This window comes from Cnephaeus nilssonii (genome assembly GCF_951640355.1).
Source record: "Cnephaeus nilssonii genome assembly, chromosome: 5".
Classification (NCBI taxonomy): Eukaryota; Metazoa; Chordata; class Mammalia; order Chiroptera; family Vespertilionidae; genus Cnephaeus; species Cnephaeus nilssonii.
Genome location: NC_137076.1, coordinates 22404952 through 22423238, shown reverse-complemented (window position 1 = coordinate 22423238; position 18287 = coordinate 22404952). Strand labels below are relative to the sequence as shown.

The 18287-nt window shown below is 51.4% G+C and overlaps 2 protein-coding genes across 2 annotated transcripts; both read right to left on the bottom strand.

Moving 5' to 3' along the window:
- Nucleotides 1-50: 50 nt before the first annotated feature.
- IL27RA (interleukin 27 receptor subunit alpha) lies at nt 51-15552 on the bottom strand. Its single transcript, XM_079770555.1, is given in 16 exon segments — nt 51-516; nt 518-553; nt 555-710; nt 834-927; nt 1088-1181; nt 1555-1680; nt 4267-4425; nt 4498-4599; nt 6069-6257; nt 6354-6537; nt 8327-8400; nt 8502-8661; nt 10425-10582; nt 10666-10823; nt 14795-14912; nt 15381-15552. Coding segments are annotated over 16 exon segments (1917 nt in total). The 5' UTR covers nt 15457-15552; the 3' UTR covers nt 51-483.
- A 346-nt stretch (nt 15553-15898) lies between these two features.
- Nucleotides 15899-17671, bottom strand: LOC307100525 (relaxin-3-like; the record flags this gene model as incomplete). Its single annotated transcript, XM_079772991.1, has 2 exons — nt 15899-16107; nt 17482-17671. 2 exons carry the CDS (start codon nt 17669-17671, stop codon nt 15899-15901), a joined length of 399 nt encoding a protein of 132 aa, XP_079629117.1.
- Nucleotides 17672-18287: the final 616 nt, after the last annotated feature.

The window sequence follows — 18287 nt, the reverse complement described above, 5'->3', positions numbered from 1 at the left end:
AGTAACTATAAAAACGTAAGTTTATTTCTGATCCATGCAGTCACTTGGGGACTCAAGTTCCTTCCATTTTCTTGTCCTCACCCTTCTCTTGGGTCTGGCTGAAGCTAAATTATGGGCATGTTGATGTTTTCCCAGCTCATGGAAAAGGAAAGAGAATTTGGAGGAGCTCCATCGAGTCCCAGCTTTGGCACAAGTCATTTCTGCTCACATTCCATTGGTGGGAACTCCGTGCATGGCCACACCTAGCAGCAAGGGAGGCTGGGAGTGCACTTGGTTGCAGTTCTGTTACAGCAGCAGGACAGATTTGGGGAGGTGGCTGCCACTCTGGATTTCGTACATCCTCCTTTGTTCCCCCAGCCATCGGTACATTCCCTCCAGGGCCAGGCCTTCTCTGTAGGAGTCCTTCAATCTCACTCAGCTCTTTCTGCCTGGGTATCCTTAGGCAAGTGGCTCAGCCTCTCTGAGCCTCAGTGTCTTCAGCTGTCAAATGAGCACCCCGTCTCCTGGCCCTGGGTCAGTTCAGGCCAGAACCTGGGGCCTGGGCGCCGTGAGCCCAGAAGGCCCAGCTCCTCAGGTGTGGGCAGGAAGTGTTTCTCATACCCAGAATCAAGCCGGGAGGAGGTCTGGGGGGGCTCTATAACTGGTAGCGGCTCCATCTCTTCCACTTCCAGGGTGGGCAGGTCTCCAGGGGGCTGGGCCTGGGGTACCTCCTGGGAAGAGAGGAGGCTGAGATTATGGGCCCCATTTTCCCTCAATGCTCCCACCCACTCCCCACTGTCCCAGCATCCCCCAACCTCCTGGAGGTTCCTGACAAGCCAGTCTTTTTTGCTCACCTCTACGTGGGGCTGGCTGACATTGCTATTGGCAGGATCGGGGATGTCCTCCCAGACCCAACGGGGGAGTATCTTGTGCCACAGGTGGAGGCACCTGGCAAGCAGGTAAGAGTCAGGGAAGGGAAGAATCCAGAGAATACCCATGCCCAGGTTGCAGGGTCTAGGAATGTGGGGTGTCCCCTCACCCTGGAAGTTCAGCTATTGCCCAGCTGCCCTTCCCACTGGGCAGAGACCCACATGTCTGACTGCCTCACCTTCCAGGGATGGCTAGCCTCATGCCACAGCCCATCAGGAGCAAGCCCCACAGGAGCAGGACACCCGGCAGAATTTTCAGCTTTAGGGTGTTATCTGGGGGAGAGGGACAGAAGAATAGTTAGACACCAGGAGCAGAGAGAGGTCAGTGAAGGCTCACTGATGTGCAGGCTTGCGTGAGGGAGGCAGAAAATGAGTAGGGGCAAGGGGGGAGGAAAATCTTGGGGTGGGAGTGGGCTTGTGAAACAGAGCAATCATCGGTAAGAGGTCCAGGTTAGGGGTGGGTGGAATGGTTAGACACACATTGCCTGATAACCCACAGCAGTATTTAGCAGAATCAAAATGCATCATCAATAGCGACCCCCCCTAAGTCAAAAGGTTGCCCAGTCCTTAAAGCCCAGAGAATCATTCCATATCCCCTTCAAATGAGGCAGGCCCCCTCCTACAGCAGTGCCGCCCCAGCCCCTACCTGGCAGGTGAAGCCGGAGGCTGGGACCAGGTGGGCCCTGTCCTGCGATGGTGGATGCCGTCATCCACAGCTCACAGGGACCCGAGGGGAGGTTGGGCAGGGTGGTTTTCTGGGTGCTGCCACTCACTGAAGGACAAACCCAGAAAAGGTGGGAAGTCAGTCAAGTCCTACCTCAGGACCTTTATATGTGCTTTTTCTCTTTCTGCAACATTCTCCCCCACCCCCCCCCCCCCAACACAGCTCCCACCTTCAGGTCTTTGCACAAATGTTGCCTCCTCAGGGAGGCCTTCCCTGACTCCATCGCATATAAAATTGCACCTCCTTCATACTGTACCCAGCACATCTCACCATCTGACACACTGGTTAGATACTATTTACTTTGCCTATGCCTGTGTGTCCTCCATTAGAAAGTTAGAGTCTGACAAGAGCCATAATCCCAGTACATGGATCAGCCTGACCCACAGCAGGCACTAAGAAAATAATATAGATTTGAATAAACGAGTATCATATCCCTTACCTACACAGAACCCAGTGGAGGAAGGCTCCTTAGACCCAGGATAGACATTTAGAACTCCCTAAGCTATTTTTGTTTACTTTTTTACTGAATTGCTCTTTTTTGTTTTTAAGCCAGAAGAGGAAGTAGCTTTTTGGTTTGTTATAGAATTATAGGAGACATGAACAGGGATCAAGTTATACTGCCAAAGAAAGATGTCCAAACAAAGTCATCAGGTGAAAAAAAGAAAGTTGCAAAACATCACAGTCATAAGATTCATGGGCCAAACTATCTATAACTAATAAAAGGGTAATATGCTAATTAGACCAGACATCCTTCTGGACAAAGCCATGGTGGCAGGGGCCGAGGCAGAGGCAGTTAGGGGTGATCAGGCCAGCAGGGAAGAGCAATTAGGGGTGATCAGGCCAGCAGGGGAGAGCAGTTAGGGGTGATCAGGCCAGCAGGCAGGGGCGGTTAGGGGCGATCAGGCAGGCAGGCAGTTGGACATCCCCTGAGGGGTCCCGGATTGGAGAGGGTGCAGGCCTGGCTGAGGGAACCCCCCCATGCACAAATTTCATGCACCGGGCCTCTAGTCCTATATAATATAATAAAAGCCTAATATGCAAATCAACTGAACGGCAGAATGACTGGCAGAACAACTGGTCACTATGATGTGCACTGGAAGGTGCCAGCGGGCGGCCCTGATCGCCCCACCAGTTGCCCCACAGAAGGAGGCGACCAGCAGCGGCGGTGGGGGGCGGGGCTGGTGAGCGGGCAGCACCAGGCTGGCCAAGGTGGGTGCCAGCGGGGGCCCTCCTGATTGCCCCGCCAGTCACCCCACAGATCGGCCCTGATTGCCAGCCAGGCCTAGGGACCCTATCCATGCACAAATTTCATGCACCAGGCCTCTAGTAGCCCTATAACATGGTCCTCTTTTAATAATAATGACAATATACATGTATGTATATTTAATAATATATATATATATATATAATTTTTAACCTGATATATATATATATATATATATATATATATATACATATATATATATATACACACACATATATATATATATATGTATATATATATATATATATGTTTGCAAGATACAATTGTGGCAAAGTAATTATGTTAAAAAATAGGCATTATCAATTAGGAACAAATGTGAAGTACTAATGTGTTTAGGGGTGAAATGATACCAAAGACTCTAGGAAAAAAAGTGTGTGTGTGTGTGTGGGGGGGGCGTAAATTGAAACAAGATTGGCAAAATGGAGGTAATTACTAAAGCTGGGTGGTGGATACACGAGGGTTTGTTATCTTCTCCCTATTTTTCTTTTTTTGATATTTTTAAGTTGATTTTCAGAGAGGAAGGGAGAGGGAGAGATAGAAACATCCATGATAAAAGAGAACCATGGATCAGCTGCCTCCTGTACGCCCCCTAAGGGGGATCGAGCCCACAACCTGGGCCTGTGCCCTGACCGGGAATCGAACCTGTGACCTCCTGGTTCATAGGTCAATGCTCAACCACTGAGCCACACCGGCCGGGCCCTACTTTTGTATGTGCTTGAAATTTTCTATAATAAAATGTTAAAAATCTTCAAAACACCAACTCCTACGTATGTTAACATACACATGAAAAAACCTGGAAGCTGTGTTGTCATATCAGTGAAATGATGAAAATGCTGATATTCTTGATGATGTGTGTCAGCTTTTGTAACAAGCACAGATAGTTTTTGTAATTAGAAAAAAAGGGTAATATATTTTTTAAGAAGGAATTTGTGTCCAGAGTAAAAATGTAGCCTATACCCAAAAGTATGAAAAAGCAATAAAAATCATATGTAATCCTACAATCCTGTTGACACTGAGGGAAATTTATCTTCACATTTCTGCCTCAGCTTTGCTCAATGCTGGTTTATTTTACAAAAATGGAACCCTCCCAGAGTTTTGAATCCTTTTATCTTTTTCACTTAATAAAATATGACAGGCATCTTTCAATGTCAATAAATATAGATTGGAGTCTTTATTTTTAATGGCCAAATGACAGTCCATTACTTTGAGAGCCACCAGGGTTATTGTCCACTAGGGAACAGATGACATCATGTGTTCTCCCAGGGACTGAGAGAGAACCACAGGGGCCCATCTGAGGACAAGGGGTGAGGTAAACTGATGGGTGGGCCTTGTGGGGTCTGCGAGCAGGGGCAGGAGGCAGGAAAGCTCACCATTCATGCAGACAGAAGGCCTGGTCCCACTCTGCGCACACAAGGTGTAGTGGGTGAGATGGCCCCGAAGTTGGTGCCTTGGGACCTCTCCCCACGCTATGGCGGGGGTCCCTGGGGGAGCATCCTGGAGTCTCCAAAGCGCTGGTCCCACTAACGGTGCTGGGGACAAAGCCAGTGGGTCAAGGTTTGCCAGGGTCCCAGGACCCTCCATCTTCCAGCCCCATTGCTTACCTAGTTCCTCTCTGAACGTCCAGACTGAGGGGGCAGGGTACAAGCCCCCAGGAGAGACCGCTGTCACTGTGATTCGGTAGGGGACCCCTTTTTCGAAATTCTCTGTGGGAAAGTGGGGAGGAGCAAAGTCCAGTTTGAATTGGCCCCTCCTCCCCCACATATTTCCTTCATTTGGGTCTCCAGAAGGACACGCAGAGAACAAGATCCGAGTATAAGTCATTTGTCTGGGAAGTAACCCCAGAAAACACCCAGAGGGCCAGCGGGGAAGAGAAATAGGGAAAGAAAAGCAGCTAGTAAACTGTGCGCCTGAAAACAAGTTCCCGATGTGGGTCACGGAGGTTCACTCCCGCTGGTGACCTCTGGGAGGCAGCAGAGAGCACGCGCCTGAGACCCATCTCGTTGGAGGAGGGAGCTGGGTATTTATCCACCAACCCTTTATTTGTCAATGGTCAGGGCTGCACTGAAGCGGCTTAACTCCCTGCACTTCCAGCCTTCTACCCAGCAGGTTTCAGGGACCAGAAACTGGCCTCAGGCCAGGAAATGCTGGAGGCTGGAGGTGGTCAGACACTGGGCTAGGATGGGGGCCCTGACACCACCCATCACCGGTAAGTGAGGTTCCTAAAGTCCCTCCTCAAAACTACTGCTGCTGCATGGCCTTCCCAAACTGGGAATTTTCCAGAATTGAGGCTCCTCTTCTTTTGGCCATATATACTTATGGGCCTCAGGACTCTCTCCTACATTTCTCACTCAACACCTTCTCATGCTCTTCCAAGTTCTTAACCGGAAGAAAGGCCTCCCCAGTATCAAGCCCCGGCTCAGAACTCATTGCTGGCCCAAGACCCGAGCATTTGACAGTCTCCTGGGCAACTCCACTTGGATAGGCCTCAGATGCAAACATGTCAAATGGGTCCCCAAAATTCTGCTCCAAGACCTCCCCAACCAGAACCTGCCTGCTTCTCTGTGCTCCTCAGTCCCCACCTGGTCCAGCCATCATCATCTCTGGCCTGGACTAGTACAGTTCCTTCTCTCAGCTTCCACCTTCCCCCCCCCCCACCCCCAACCCAGTATGTTCCTCCCACCACATCAGCCAGAGGGTGCCTGTGAGCACCTGAGTCAGGGCACCTCCCTCCTCTGTTCAAAATCCTCTGTGGCTCTCCCCTCACTCAGACAAAAAAGGCAAAATTCTCCCTGTGGCCCATATGGCCCTGCACCCTCGGCCCATTACCTCCCACTATCTCCTCTTACCTCCCTGCCTTCACCTCCTCCCACTCTCCCCCTCACTCATTCCACTCCTGCCACCCTGCCCTCCTTACTGACTCTAACACGTCAGATATATCCCTGCCTCATGGCCTTTACACGGTCTATTCCCTCTGGCCTTTTCCTCAGCCATCCTCAGGGCTCCCTTTCTCACCTCCTTTAGGCCTTAGCTCAAGTATCTAGAATAGATGCTGGCACACCGTGGGTGGTCAATGAATTAATGATACTTAAGCATAACACTCTTTCCTGCATCCCCATCCATCAGTCTGCTCTCCAACAGCTGGGATGGGAGGCCAGGTGTAGCGGGGCCTCACCTGGCAACAGAGCACTGAGGTTCCCAGGGGGAAGCCGGACCCAGTTGAGGTTCTCCAGGGGTTCCCCGTCTCGAGCCCAGTCCACCACATGCTCCTGTGGCTCCCCGGACCCCTGCTGCCAAGTCACCAGCAGCTCTGCGCTCCCAGCAATGCTGCTGACCACCACACCACGAGGGGCAGAGTCGGAACCTAAAGGGCAGGGAGAAGAAGTCTCGGCTGCCCATTCAGGAGGCCCCCTCCTGGCACTTCCAGGGCACGGAGTGGAGGAAAGTCACAGCCTCTTACCCAAGCAGACCAGAGAAAGGTTGGTGCGGTGCTCCCAGCGTGTGGCATTGATGGCGGACACTGCAACCCACTCCGCTTGGGTTGGGATGGAGGAGCTACAGCAGGGAGTCTCCTGGGGGATCGGGTCCTGACCTTTAGCCTGGAACCAGACTCTATAGCTCGCCTGCACACAGTGCCCGGGGGGCTGGGGGACAGGGGAAAGAAGGGGTTAATATCTCCCATTTAGCAGACACCTGTTGGGTGTCTCAGTGAGGTCACCTGGCAAACCAGTCAGTGAAAGATTTTTGTTTGCTCCACTTTACAGATGAGGAAACTGAGTCTCAGAGGGGCTTAACAGTAGAGGTGGGATTAGAATACAGTTCCAGCCCGGCTGGTGTGGCTCAGTAGTTGAGCATTGACCTATGTCATTTAAATCCTTGTTCTACTACCTACTTGCTGTGAGACCTCAGGCAAGTGGCTTAACCACCCTGGGCCTTTCTAACCACCCAGGAGGTCACAGTTAGATTTCCGGTCAGGGCACATGCCTGGGTTGCGGGCTCGATCCCCACTAGGGCGCATGCAGGAGGCAGCTGATCAATGATTCTCTCTCATCATTGATGTTTCTATCTCTCTATCCCCTTCCCTTCCTCTCTCTCTAAAAAAATCAATAAAAACATATTTTTGGGGAAAAGAATAGTAAATGCTCAATAAATGTTTGTTGTTGCTGTTAATCCTCTCCTAAGGACATTTTTTTCCATTGATTTTTTTTTCAGAGAGAGTAGAAGGGAGCTGGGAGGGAAGGAGAAAGAAACATCTATGTGGGAGAGACACATCCATTGATTGCTTCCGGCACATGCTGACACTCTAACCGCTGAGCACCGCTGGCCAGAATTCAATAAATATATTTTTTTAAAAGAAGATAGGGCCTTGTTGTTTTGTACTTTGCTATGTTTGCTGTGAGCCAGGGCCTACCAATACCTGGAAAATAGTAGGTACTCAACAGATTTGGATCAATGAGGACTGTTGTACCCATGTCTGTTACCTCATAATGTCCTTTTGATATTAGCATCCGAACCCTTAGCACACTGCTATATTTTGTGGAGCTAAGCCTTGTCTTGCTTCCAAACCTTCGTACTGTCTCCCCTGTCTAGAACACATGCTCCCATTTTCTTTTCTTTTTTTAAAAAATATATATTTTTATTAATTTCTTACAGAGAGGAAGGGAGAGGGACAGAGAGCCAGAAACATCGATGAGAGAGAAACATCGACCAGCTGCCTCCTGCATACCCCCCACTGGGGATGTGCCCGCAACCAAGGCACATGCCCTGACCAGAATCGAACCCGGGACCCCGCAGTCCACAGGCCGACGCTCTATCCACTGAGCCAAACCGGTTTCGGCCCATTTTCTTTCTTCCTTTTTTTTTTTTTAATATATTTTTATTGATTTCAGAGAGGAAGGGAGAGATAGAAACATCAATGATGAGAGGGAATCATTGATTGGCTGCCTCCTGCACGACCCCTACTGGGGACCGAGCCCACAACCCAGGCATGTGCTCTTTTTTTTTTTTTTAAATATATTTTATTGATTTTTTACAGAGAGAAAGGGAGAGGGAGAGAGAGTTAGAAACATCAATGAGAGAGAAACATCAATCAGCTGCCTCCTGCACACCTCCTACTGGGGATGTGCCCGCAACCAAGGTACATGCCCTTGACCGGAATCGAACCTGGGACCTTTGAGTCCGAAGACCAACGCTCTATACAGTGAGCCAAACTGGCTAGGGCGCATGCTCCCATTTTCATGTCTCAGCTCAGAGGACCCAGATGATGGAGGCATGCTCTGGGCCCAGCCCTGTGGCAGGACTTCCCTGATCATTACCCTTCTTGAAGCCTTGAAGCAAACTCGTGAGGGCAGTGACCTCTGTCTTGTTTACATCACTGTTATTTGGGGGTTTCCTGACACATGCTGAGAACTATAACTGGTCCCCGCAACTCACCTTCCACAGAAGCAGGGATTTCTGTCCATCTTGTGTCCCACAGAGGTTCCCCGATATCCAAACATCTTTTGGAGCTGACAAGGATGAGGAAGGGGCACAAATGAAAGGGGCATGAATAGACAGACTTCCAGGACGAGGGACAAAGGTCCTGGGGGGTGAGCCAGGAGACCCTTACCAGAGGGCAGTGTCTGGAAGGGCAGAATGGGGCTCCACTCGCCCCACAGGTCCTCTTCTTTCTCCATTCGGCAGCGGCCAGACACCTCGTAGCCAGTGGCTAGTTCTAGGTCCTGGATCTCAATGGGGGTCAGGGGTATGGATTTCAGTTCTGGTTCCAGCTGGGGAGAGAAGGACAGAGCAACCAGGCCGAGGGCTGAGTAGACAGTAATTGATCTTATATATGATCAGGGTGGCAACTATCCTGCTTTGCCTGGGACCGAGAGGGTTCCCAAGACATTGGACTTTTGTTTTTAAAATTGGCTCCTGCGCTGGCTGGTGTGGCTCAGTTGGCTGGGCATTGTCCTGTGTACGGAAAGGTTGCAGGTTTGATTCTGGTCAGGGCACAGGCCCGGGTTGCAGGGGGACTCGATGCCCCATAGGGGCCATGCAGGAGGTAACTAACTGATCGATGTTACAGTCTCACACCTCTCTCTCTCTCTCTCTCTCTCTCTCTCTCTCTCTCTCTCTCTCCAAATCAATAAACTATTCTTTAAAAAAAGTGTCAGGTATAGCAATAGGTGGTAAATTCTATTATCATCCCCATCTTACAGGTTAGGAAAAGTGAGGTTCAGAGAGAGAGGAAGTGACTTGCCCAAGGTCACAGAGCTGGTGAGTGCTGGAGCTGACTCGTACCCAGGCAGTCAGACTCCAAAGTCTGCATTGCTCGGAATCGTATGAATAATCAAAGTGACAGTTCTGCTCTACACTGTGTTTTGCATCAAAAGCTGAGGCTGAGATAGTTGTTTACCCCTAATATCCATTCTCCCTCTCTTCCTTTGGAAATACAACCTCCTAGTAGTAGTTGGGAGCATGGCTATGAAGAATAAATACTACATTTCCCAGCCTCCTTTTCAGTGAGGTGAGACCATATGCCTATGTTCTGGCCAATGAGATTTGAACAGAAATGACATGCATCTTCTGGGGTGTGCTCTTATAGTGCATGGATGGGTCCCCCAACTTCTTCTGGGCTCCATTGTCTTGGGGTTGTTTTCCACTTTCTTCCCATGTGAACTTGGGAAAATTGCTTAACTCCTCTGAGGTTCAGCTTCCCCAACTATAAAATAGAGATCTTAAAAGTATCTGCTATGTAGGAAGGTTGGAAGGTCTTATCAATGTAATCCATGCTGGTCCAGCTGGCGTGGCGGTGTGGCGGTGTGGCTCAGTGGTTGAGTGTCAACCTATGAATCAGGAGGTCACAGTTCAATAAAAATATTTTTAAAATTAAAAAAAAAATAACCCATGCTACTTGCTTACCCTAGGACCTGATGCTCGGCATGTCAGCTGCTTTTATTTTTTTAAAAAATATATATTTTTTCTTATTTCAGAGAGGAAGGGAGAGGAAGAGAGATATAGAAACATCAATTATGAGAGAGAATCATTGATCGGCTGCCTCCTGCACGCCCCCTACTGGGGATCAAGCCCACAACCCGGGCATGTGCCCTGATTGGGAATCGAACTGGGACCTCCTGGTTCACAGGTCGACGCTCAACCACTGAGCCATGCCGGCTGGGCTATTAATTCTTTTTGAGTGTTGACTGAGAACCAGGCACTGCTCCTCATCTGTACAATGATGCTAAGTGCTCTTGTTCTTATTTTAAGGTTCACATAGGCTACTTGAGTACTTTTATTCATTCATAAAAATGCTACAAGACGTTTATTTTTTCTCAGAAAATCCAAGTGGAATTTGGATTGAGACTGCATGGAATTTATAGATTTTTTTTGGAGGGGGTGTATTTTTTTAGTTGAAGAATATACATGTACAGGTCTTTGGTGTGGGATGCAGACAGACTGCAGGAGCGGGTGAGAAATGCGCTCTGGGCTTGGTCTCTGATGTGGGGCTAATGCCCTGAATAGGGTTGGGGGAAAGCACGTGGACACTCACCAGGGTCCAGGCCGTCTGCTGGCATCGTCGGTAGTGGAACTGGCAGACCAGGACCTTATGGGGTGGCCACGGAGGTGGGGCCCATCGGACAGTGGCCTCCAGGGGGTCATCCTCTGACAAGTCCACGTCAGGGTCCAGTTGGGGGGCTTCTGGCTTCACTGAGGAGGGGGAGACAGGGGCACTGAGTCGGGCTTCAGGACCACCCGCCCCTCAGATAGCAACCTGCCCTCCTGCCCGTTACTTTGTGTCTCCAGGTTCACGAAGACTGGGGGCCCGAGAGGCTGGCCCGCCACGGCCGCCCAGACAAGGAGTTCGTCAGATGTGGTGAGCTGTTCCCGGGGGATGGTCACCCAGCTCTGCCCGGTAGGCACTGCCACAGTCCAGGTTCTGTTGGAATGACTGTGAGAAGAGATGGGGGAGTATGGGGGGCGGGTGTACATAGGGCTGGGCCCAAGCCATAACAACAACTGCTCTGTTTGGGTTCAAATCCCAGCCCTCCTGTTTTAGAGTTGTGTGACCTTGACAAGCAACTTAACTTCTCTGTGCCTCAGTTTCCTTATCTATAAAATGAGGGCACCTGCTGAAAGGGCTGAATAGAGAAGGGGAACCAATGTGATAATAAGTGGAATGCGTTCAGAACACCATTTGGGTGCATAATACATGTTTGTTTGTTTGTTTGTTTTTTAAAATATATTTTACTGATTTTTTACAGAGAGGAAGAGAGAGGGATAGAGAGTTAGAAACATCGATGATAGAGAAACATCAATCAACTGCCTCTTGCACACCCCCTACTGGGGATGTGCCTGCAACCAAGGTACATGCCCTTGACCGGAATCGAACCTGGGACCTTTCAGTCCGCAGGCTGACGTTCTATCCACTGAGCCAAACCTGTTTTGGCATGCATAATACATGTTATGTGAACATTGGTTATTGTATTTATTGAGCACCTAATACACACACACACACACACATTAGAGGCCTGGTGCACAATATTCGTGCACTCGGGGAGGGGGGTCCCTCAGGCCGGCCTGCGCCCTCTCACAGTCTGGGAGCCCTTGGGGGATGTCCCTCAGTCGGACATCCTTAGCACTGCCTCTGCCGCTGCACTCACCAGCCATGAGCCCGGCTTCTGGCCCACTGACCACCAGGGGGCAGCTCCTGCATTGAGCATCTGCCCCCTGGTGGTCAGTGTGCATCATAGCAACCAGTTATTCCCCTGTTCCATCAGTTTGCATATTAGCCTTTTATTATATAGGATATGCACACTTAAGTCTATGCAACTATTCAGTCAGCACATAAATATTGTGCCAGGCCCTGTTGTAGAAACAGGATAGGGCTATGATCAAAGCAGGCAAGAACCTGCCTTTGGAGCTGGTGTCCAGTGGGGTTGGCAGATGAGAAACAAATATATAATTGATGGTGGTAGGAGCAATATAAAGAATAATCCAGAAGGGTGAAGAGGATGCACTGTGTTGACTGGGTGAGGACTGACTGCTATTTTAGGGAGGGTAGTAGGGAAGATGTCTCAGACAAGGAGACATCTGAATAAGTGCCTGAAGGATGGGGTGGAGCTATGCAGTACCTGGGGAAGAATATTTTAGGAAGAGAGAACGGCCAGTGCAAAGGCCCTGGGGTCAACGGCATGGTGTGTTTGAGGGAGAGTAAGGGGGAGGCCCATGTGGCTGGAGTGGAGTGAGTGGGAGGGTGGGGGCGGTGAGGGCAGGAAGGTGACAAGGTGATTGTGCAGGTCCCGGTAGGCCACAAGGACTGGTTTGTATCCTGAGTGAAGTAGGAGCCCTGAAGGCTGTGAGCAGAGGGGGAAGGTGCCCTGACTCCGATGTTCACAGGTGTCCTCTAGGGGCTACGGCAGAGAAGAGACTGTAGGGTTGAGGGTGAATCCAGAGCTCGGGGAGCAGGTGACCGCACCGTCTAAGCCAGCAATGATGGGAGCTGAGGCTGGGTGGGTGCTGAGGGAGTGGGGAAAGCCAGATTCTGAATAACATTGAAGGTGGGGTGGGCAAGGCTTGCTCATGGATCAGATGTGGGTGAGACAGAGGAACTGAGGAAGTTCCCAAGCATTGGATTTCAAAGGCTCAAAACAAGGCCTGCATAAACAACAACAACAAAAACACAAGTGCTGGGGAAGATGTGGAGAAACTGGGGTCCTCCCACTTTACTGGTGGGAACATAAAAGGTTGCAGCTGCCCTGGCCAGTGTTCTCAGTGGTTAGAGCATTGGCCCAAACACTAAAGGGTCTCAGGTTTGATTGAACCTGAGTTGCAGGTTCAATCCCCGACCTCGGATGGGGTGTGTTAGGGAGGCAACCAATCGATATATCTCTCTCACATTAATGTTTCTCTCTCTCTCTCCCTCCCTCCCTCCCTTCCAGTCTCTCTAAAACCAATGGGAAAAATATTCACAGGTGAGGATTAACAACAAAAAAAGTTAAACAGAGAATTGCCATATGGCTCAGCAACTCCACTCCTATACATATACCCCAGAGAATGGAAAACAGGGACTCAATAACTTGTACACACATGTTCATAGCAGCACTAGTCACAGTCACCAAAAGGTGGAAGCAACCCAAATGTCCATCAACAGGGGGATGGATGAACCAAATGTGGCCCATCCATGCAACGGAATATGACTCAGCCATAAAGAGGAAGGAAGCTACCAGGCGATGGACCCTGAAAACATTATGCTCAGAGAAAGAAGCCAGACACGGAAGACACATTGTGTATGAGTCCATTGATATGAAATGTCCAGAACCCGCAAACCCACAGAGACAGAAGGCAGACTGGTGGCTGCCAGGGCCTGAAGGGGGAATGGGGAGTGACGGCTATTGGGAATGGAACTTCCTTTGGGGGTGATGGCAATGTTTTGGAACTAGATAAAATGGTGGGAGCACAACATTGTGAACATACCAAAGCCACCGAATTGTTCACTTTAAAATGGTAAATATTATGTTATTTGAATTTCACCTCATTACAAAAAGGGAAGAACTTGCTCTGACTCCCCCAACCTCTACCACTGAAAAGTAGGCCCCACTTCTGGAGATGGGTGGTGGTGATGTTTGCACAGCAAGGTGCACGTACTTAATGCCACTGACCTGTACACTTTAAAATGGTTGAGGCCTAGCCGGTTTGGCTCAGTGGATAGAGCGTCGGCCTGCGGACCAAAGGGTCCCAGGTTCGATTCTGGTCAAGGGCACATGCCTGGGTCGTGGGCTCGATCCCCAGTAGGGGGCGTGCAGGGGGCAGCCAATCAATGATTCTCTCTCACCTTTGATGTTTCCATCTCTCTCTTCCTCTCCCTTCCTCTCTGAAATCAATAAAAATATATTTTAAAAAATAGTTGAGACGCCCAGATGGCGTGGCTCAGTGGTTGAGCATTGACCTATGAACTAGGAGATCAGGGTTCGATTCCCAGTTGGGGCACATGCCCAGGTTGGGAATTTCGGGTTTGATCCCCAGTAGGGGGCCTTCAGGAGGCAGCCAGTAGGTGATTCTCTCACCACATTGATGTTTCTATCTCTCCCTCTCCCTTCCTCTTTGAAATCAATAAAAATATATATATTTGAAAAAAATGATAAGTTTTATATGTGTAGTTTACCTCCATTAAAAAAAACAAAGCCCTGGCCTTGTGAGTCTCAGCTGGCTCATTCCATGCACCAAAAGGTTGCAGGTTGGATTCCTGAGGAGGGCACATACCCAGGTTTCAGGCTTGATCCCCAGTTGGGGGCGGGGGTGTAGGAGGCAGCCTATTGGTGTTCTACTCTCACATTGATTTTTTTCCCTCACTCTCTCTGCTTCTTCCTCTCTCTCTAAAAATCAATTTTAAAAGTCTTAAAAAAAAAAAAAAAAGCAGCAGCTCCTTTTCCTCTTTGTGCACTTAGCCAACCCTGAAATGACTGCGTTTCCAGGTGCGAGTCATCATGAAGGCAGGTAGTCGCCCCTGGGCCTGGGGGGACCAGGCTTGCTGTTTGTCTCTCACTGCTGCAGCCCCAGCACCCAGCCCAGTGGTCTCTGCATAAGCTCAGAGGCGGTAAGTGGCCACACAGCAGCTGGAACAGCTTATAACCACTCAGCATCTTCTCTCTGCCAGGTGTCTCCCTCATGGGCTCCTCAGAGCCAGCCCTGGGAGGCCGGTGTCATTCATGAGGGCCATTGGATAGAGGAGCACAGGGCCCTCAGAGAGGGAAAGGGACGGGTTCGGGGTCCTGCAGCACGGAGAGGAGGGAACCTGGATTTACTGAGAGCTGGGGAGGACTGGGGGCAGGACTCCTGGGTCCTCTCAGCTGGAGAATGCGGGGACCTGGGCGGCCACCCCTCCAAAGTCTCAGTTTCCCCAAGCCACCCCACTGTACTCACTACTTCTGGCTCTGGAGGTGCAGCGTGGAGGGTGCTCCCAGGTCCCCAAGAGGCTCCCAGGAGCAGTTCAAGTCGCCTAAGGGCCCAACACCATAGCACCGCAGGGGCCCAGGGCTGCCTGCAAGAGGGCGAGGGTCCCAGGGAAGGAGGGGGTCAATGCCCCCAGCCTCCTCACTGCCCAGAACCCAACTTCCCCAAGTTCTGATCATCCTGGAGGGTTATGGGGTCCCTTTCGGAAGTGAGCAGCAGGAAGGGGGCGCTGGGCACCTCCACCCAGGCTTTGGGCATAACTCCTCCCCTCCCTCTACCAGCCACATCCTGTTACCACCCCCAGAGCTCCCACCCCCACCCCACCCCCACCCCACTCCCACCCCACCCCCACCCCCACCCCCACCCCGGCGCTGACTTCCATCCCCTGCCTCGTGTTCCCCACTCCTTTCTGCGCCCTGTCCCTGCCCAGGGGCGAGCAGAGTGGGGTCCGGACCTCTGTCATTCATTCCACGAACTTGGGGTTCGCCCTGGAGAGTTGGTGCTTTAAGGCTGAGCGCGCGGTGGAGCGCCCACACGAGCTCGGCCCAGAACTCACCCTGGGGACTTGTCCGCGGGAACAGCAGCCACAGCAGAGGCAGCAGCCGGCAGGGCGCGGCCCAGGCCCCCCTCATGGCGTCCCCTGGCCTCCCGGTCCCGCCGGGCCCGACGGGGCCCCGGGCAGCCGCGTTGCTCTGCGGGCCCAGAGCCCCAGCGGCGACGGGAAGCGGGGCCACCCCTCCCAGCCGCCTCCGCACCTTGCGCTCGGGTCCCCGCCCCTTCCCCAAGGCGGAAAGTCCCCGGGGGCGGGAGAGTGGGGAGGCGACTTGGGGCGTCCGGGGGAGAGGGCTGAGGGCTCGGCCTAACTCCCCTGAAACTGAGCGCCCCCTCCCCCCAAGTCCTCCCCCCCACCCCCCACCACCGCCGCCATAACAACACACATACGCTGCAGAGTCCTTTGCAACTTTTATTATTGCGGTTGGAGAAGGTTCTGATCTGTCCGCTGTGAATGTATGAGGGGCCAGACACAGGTACTCAGCATTGGCCCTGGTACCCGCAGCTGCCCAGTCCCCCGGCCTAGTAGCAGAATATGGTGAGTTCCCGCTTGGTGCAACCCTTATTGCAGCACCTGTTAAGGAGGCTATCCCCACTTGGGTTTTCTCGGGTGCCCCGCAGAGATCCATAGAGAGCCTGGGGGGGCTTGGTCAGGACCAGCCAGTCGCTGGAGCCTACTGCCTCTTCCAGCTGGCTGTCTGCATAGGGGTCAGTGTCTGGGAAGGCGTCCCCTGCAAAAGATGAGAAGAGTTCATGCTTGGGGCCCAGCTTCTGTCACACTTAGAGTCCTGGCGCCTGGTTGGTCCAGCTGCTCTTCTGTCCTTGTGACATGGTCTCGTGGTTAAAGGTTTTGATGCCACTGAGGCCTAGGTTCCAACTTGGATGGGTCTAATATTCAACCTCACGGAGCTTGACTTTCCTGTCATTTATTTTCCCTTACTCTTTTTGTATGGAGGACCTGGTGGTTAAGAACATGGTTTGGGAATCAGACTGATTAAGCCTCAAACCAGCTTCTCAAAGTTATAACCCTGAGCAAGTGAATTTACTTATTTGATTCTTAGTGTCCTTTTCTGCAAAGTGAGGAACATAATAACTCCTAAGAATTTAGGGTTTCAGAGAGTATATATATATATATATATATATATATATATATATTAATTATTTTTTTCTTTCTTTCTTAAAAACACTTAGAACTGTGTCTGGCACCTGATAAGCACTCAAAATAGCACTGAGCATTTATGGAGGACTTACTGTGTGCCAGACATTGTCTTAAGGGCTTTTGTGGATAAACTGCTTTATCCCTCTCAATGACACCCCCATGAGGTGGGTGCTGTTATTATGACCTCATTTCCCAGAGAACACCACTGAGGCCGATTTGGTGGAGTAACTGCACAAGAACACACAGCTACTGAATTGTAGAGCGGCTGTTTGAGCCCAGACAGCAAGTCTTCTACGTCCACATTTCCATCATCATCATCATCATCATCATCATCATCATCATCATCACCACCAACATCTATTTTTCTGTCAGGCCCCTGCCCTTCAGGAACCAGGACCCATACTCCCCGACTGAGCCCAAACTGGGCCTCCTGTGTTCTTGGACGGTGTCCTTACCTGTTATGACTCAATTTTGCCACTGAACAAACTTGTGAGATGCAGGGACTGCCTTCCATTTGCAGATAAAGAGGATCAGAGAGGAAAAGCAACTTGCTGGGGGTGGGGGGTGGGGTCACCTACTAGGTGGCAAAATCTAGCTGTGGACACACCACACCCCTCACACTACATTCTCCGAAGGGTTGGAAGGTACTTCAGTGTCAGCTTCCGGATGGTGTCCCCCGGAGTCCTGTGAGCAGCGGCCTTGCTCAGCGCAAGGCTGGGCACAGAGCAGGTGCCCCAGAAATAGCATTCTGTCCTTGGGCCCTTAGCCAGTGGAGATGGCTTGCACCCCCATCCCAGCTTTGGCCAAGCGGTTCAGCTTTGAGGATGCAAGTTGTGAGCAGGGACTCACCTGCCCTGGCCCCTGGTCTCATCTTTGTCCCTGTGTCTTGGGCCCATCCCATGTCCCATGTCCCCCTTTCCTCCCTTCCACCACCTCCCCGCCTCACCCATTGCTTCCTGGGCCAGGCTGTCCGAGCGCCTCCAGTGGATTTTTCCGCAGTTGCGGATGATTGTCCGGGCCAAATCCAGGCCGCAAAGCTTCACTTCGTCAGATTCTTCCTGGGCTTCGGCTTCCAGCCACAGCCCCCCGGCCAGCGCCCACACGGCCAGCAGCAGCAGCAGTGGGTGCTTGGCCATGCTGGAAGGGAGGCCTGGGACGGGAGAGTGGGCACAGCGAGGCAGTTCCCCAGTGGTCAGTGCCTCTGCTGCTTCCTGGCCCCCCATTTATACATCCAGCCCCCCCACGCCTGTTGTGGAGGAACGAAGTGACCTCCTTTATCTCTTCCATCAGAGGCGAGGCGGGCATGGCCCACACACCCCGACCTTTCCTGTTTCCCGGACTGAGTAAGCGATAACCTTTTGCCAGGGATGGGGAGACGCAGTTCGGCTCATTGTCATCTTCGACAGAGAGAGGCAGGAAGGCCTCCTCCATTCAGCAGAGACCAGGACCCGGGACCCTCACCAGCCCAGGAGAGAGGGGGCAGCTGAGAGGGTTACCTTGAAACTCAGGCAGATAGGGCAGGGGTCCCTGGAAAACAAAGGCAGGTGGAACATAGGGAAGGGCAGACACGGAAGTTTGAGCAGCCTAATCACAGAAACCAACCAAGCCGAAATAAGAAAATGTTTCCAGACCCAAAGCGGGAGGCGTGGGAAAACAAGGGCGGGCCTGCAGCAACAAGGCACAGGAACACATAGAAACAGGGCAAGGTCAGGTCCCTTGCTGGGCAAGAACTATTGGGGAAATTAATCAGGT